At 31.3% G+C, this 2,916-nt stretch overlaps 1 protein-coding gene across 1 annotated transcript; it reads left to right on the forward strand.

The window, feature by feature from the left end:
* The first annotated feature begins 1,404 nt into the window (after window positions 1–1,404).
* LOC120254813 lies at window positions 1,405–2,448 on the forward strand. The gene is made up of 4 exons (XM_039262839.1): window positions 1,405–1,750; window positions 1,913–2,054; window positions 2,130–2,299; window positions 2,381–2,448. The coding sequence occupies exons 1-4, from the start codon at window positions 1,405–1,407 to the stop codon at window positions 2,446–2,448; spliced, it is 726 nt and encodes a 241-aa protein (XP_039118773.1).
* Window positions 2,449–2,916: the final 468 nt, after the last annotated feature.

The raw sequence follows: 2,916 nt of genomic DNA on the forward strand, positions 1-2,916 counted from the left end.
ACCATCAACAGAAGTGGAATCTAATACAACTAGTGTACATATCTGACAAAAAAAGGATATCGCATGGAGATATATAAGTGAGGTGCAAAATTCTCAAGGAAAGAGAATTTTGATTTGTAATTTTTGTCATAAACAAAATGCGGGTGAGGGAATCAACCGAATGAAACAACATCTCGCTGGATCAAAAGGCAATGTTGATTCATGCAAAATGTATCTTCAGATGTTCAATTTTTGATGCAAGGATCATTGAAAGAGAATGTTCAAAAGGCTAAAAAATGAAAGGGTGTTTTGATGATGCCAATCATTTTGGTGAATTTATGCATGAATTTGAAGGTGATGATGTTGAAGATATTTCTGATCAAGTAGGAAAAAGAAGTACTTGTGGGTGCAACTTCTAAATGAAAAAGAAAGGCTTCTACCGGCATACTTGAATCATATTTCAAGTATGGAATTGCCGATCCTACCCAACCCAGTATAAAAGCTTCTTTTGCAAAGCAAGGAGAAATGGCATAACACTGATATGTCAATAGCTATGTGGTTTTATCATGCTTGTATTCCATTAAATGCCGTCAACTCTCCCTTTTTTCAAGTTGTAATAAGCAAGATAGCAAGCATGGGCCATTGGTATACCGGTCCTCGTTATCATGCATTAAGAGTTAATTTGTTAAGAGATTGCAAGCAACAAGTGAAATTAATTCACAGTTTTTAAAGAACATGGGCTGAAATAGGATGCACTATTATGGGTGATGGATGGACAGATAGCAGACAAAGATCTTTGATCAATTTCTTATTGTATTCTCTTAAGGGGATATCATTTATTAAGTCGGTTGATGCTTCAAGCTTTATTGCAAATGCAGAGACATTATGCAATCTCTTTTCAGATATTATTGAAATGGTTGGTCCTAAAAATGTAGTTCATATGGTGACAAATAATGGGGCTAATTATAAAGTTGTTGGAAGAAAGATTATGGAGAAATATGTTGATATTTATTGGTCTCCATGTGCTGCTCATTCTATAAACTTGATCATTAAAGATATTGCGGAAATGCCTACTGTTCAGAGTTTAGCCATTCTTGCTTCAAAAATAACAGTTTTTATCTACAATCATAAATGGGTTTTAATTGGTTGAGAAAACAACCAAAATGGATAGAAATTATTCATCCCGGAGCTACTCATTTTACCACCACTTTTATTGCGTTGAAAAGCTTGCATGACCATAAAGATTATCTACAATCTTTGGTCATTTCTTTTGGCTTCAAAAAGTTTCTCAATTTACAAAAAGGGAGAGAAGTTAAATAAATTATTATGGATGAAAATGTTTGGAGAAATTGTTTGATAGTGGTGAAGATAGTGGGGCCATTAATTCGTTTGTTGCGAATTTGTGATTTTGATGAAAAGCCAGCAATGGGATATGTTTATGATGGGATATATAGGACCCACAAAGCCATTAAGGAGTTGTTTAAAAAAAAACACTTGTACAAGCCTTACACTTCCATTATCAAAGAGCGGTGGAATAGGACTTTACGCACCGGGATTCATGTCTTTGCATATTGGTTGAATCCTGCATTTCAATTTGACGAGAATAACTTGTGCCAAAAATTAGAAGTTCAGCGAGGCATACTTGATGTACTTGAGTGGCAAACATTGTTTAAAGCAAGTGAATTAATGGATGAGATGAAAATATTTAGGGAAAGGCAAAAAACTTTTGCTCGACCACTTGCTTTAAGCACTAGCAAGACTATAATGCCCGGTAAGAATGAAATTACTTTAATTTAATTTTTATGCTAATAATTCATTTCTTAATTTTTATGATTGTTCAATATATTAACATGCTCGTGTTATATATTTTTATAGATGAATGGTGGAAATTTTTTGGTTGTGATGTTCCTAATTTACAAAAATTGGCTATTAGAATTCTTAGTCAAACCGCTTCTTCGGGGTGTAAATGCAATTGGAGTGTGTTTGAACGCATACATTCCAAGAAAAGAAAGATTGGAGCACCAAAGACTTATTGACTTGGTATATGTTCACTACAACTTACGTTTGCAACATAGGTAAATAAATTTGTGTTATTGCTTTGTTAAAATACTCTATATTGGACATTGATTTTATTTTATTATTTTCCTTAGGTTGGATTCAAAAAATAGACTTTATGATCTAATCGATTATGAGTGCATTAATAAAACTGAATTTTGGGTGGTGGAAGAAAAACCTAAAGGAGAACTTGCTCATGATGAATTAGAATCTATGTTAGAAGAGCAACCAAAAACATATGAAGAATCAACAAACTTGACTAGAGGTTGATTTTATTAATGTTTTGAACTATATATTATTTTTTCAATAGTTAATATTGTTGATACTTAATTTTATATCTTTTTAGGTGGTAATGAAGATGACATGGTTGCAATCGAAGATGATGATAATGCAATGGTTTTGTTGAAGGAATGACTAGCAATGATTTGGATGAAGAAGATTGGCTTACAACTCCTCCAAAAAAAAATTAAATTAAAATGCTTTTGTTATGTTTAGTTATGTTTTTTGTTGACTTGATAGTTTTAGTTTGTTGTTTCTCAAAAAATTTACTGTGCATTTTGGTTATATTTTTGTATGTTTTGTTATGTTGTTGTGAAATTTTCTTAGTTATGTTGTTGTGAACTTGATAGTTTTACTTTGTTGTTTCCCAAAACATTTGCCATATATTTTAGTTATATTTTAGTATGTTTTGTTATGTTGTTGTTAAATTTTCTTGTTTCTCAAAACATTTACAATGTATTTTGGTTATGTTTTAGTATGTTTTTATTATGTTGTTGTTTAGTTTTCTTATTTCTCAAAGCATTTATTTGATGTATTTTTAATATGTTTTGTTATTATATTGTTGTTGTTAGGTTTTCTTGTTCCTCAAAACATTTATTAGAA

This window comes from Dioscorea cayenensis, unplaced genomic scaffold (assembly GCF_009730915.1).
Source record: "Dioscorea cayenensis subsp. rotundata cultivar TDr96_F1 unplaced genomic scaffold, TDr96_F1_v2_PseudoChromosome.rev07_lg8_w22 25.fasta BLBR01000643.1, whole genome shotgun sequence".
NCBI classification, from domain to species: domain Eukaryota; kingdom Viridiplantae; phylum Streptophyta; class Magnoliopsida; order Dioscoreales; family Dioscoreaceae; genus Dioscorea; species Dioscorea cayenensis.

Coding starts and splice junctions, on each gene's coding strand:
- LOC120254813 (XM_039262839.1), top strand. CDS start 1,405: ATGGGATATGTTTATGATGGGATATATAGGACCCACAAAGCCATTAAG. Junction 1,751..1,912: donor TAGCAAGACTATAATGCCCG/GTAAGAATGAAA, acceptor ATTGGCTATTAG/AATTCTTAGTCAAACCGCTT. Junction 2,300..2,380: donor ATCAACAAACTTGACTAGAG/GTTGATTTTATT, acceptor ATATCTTTTTAG/GTGGTAATGAAGATGACATG.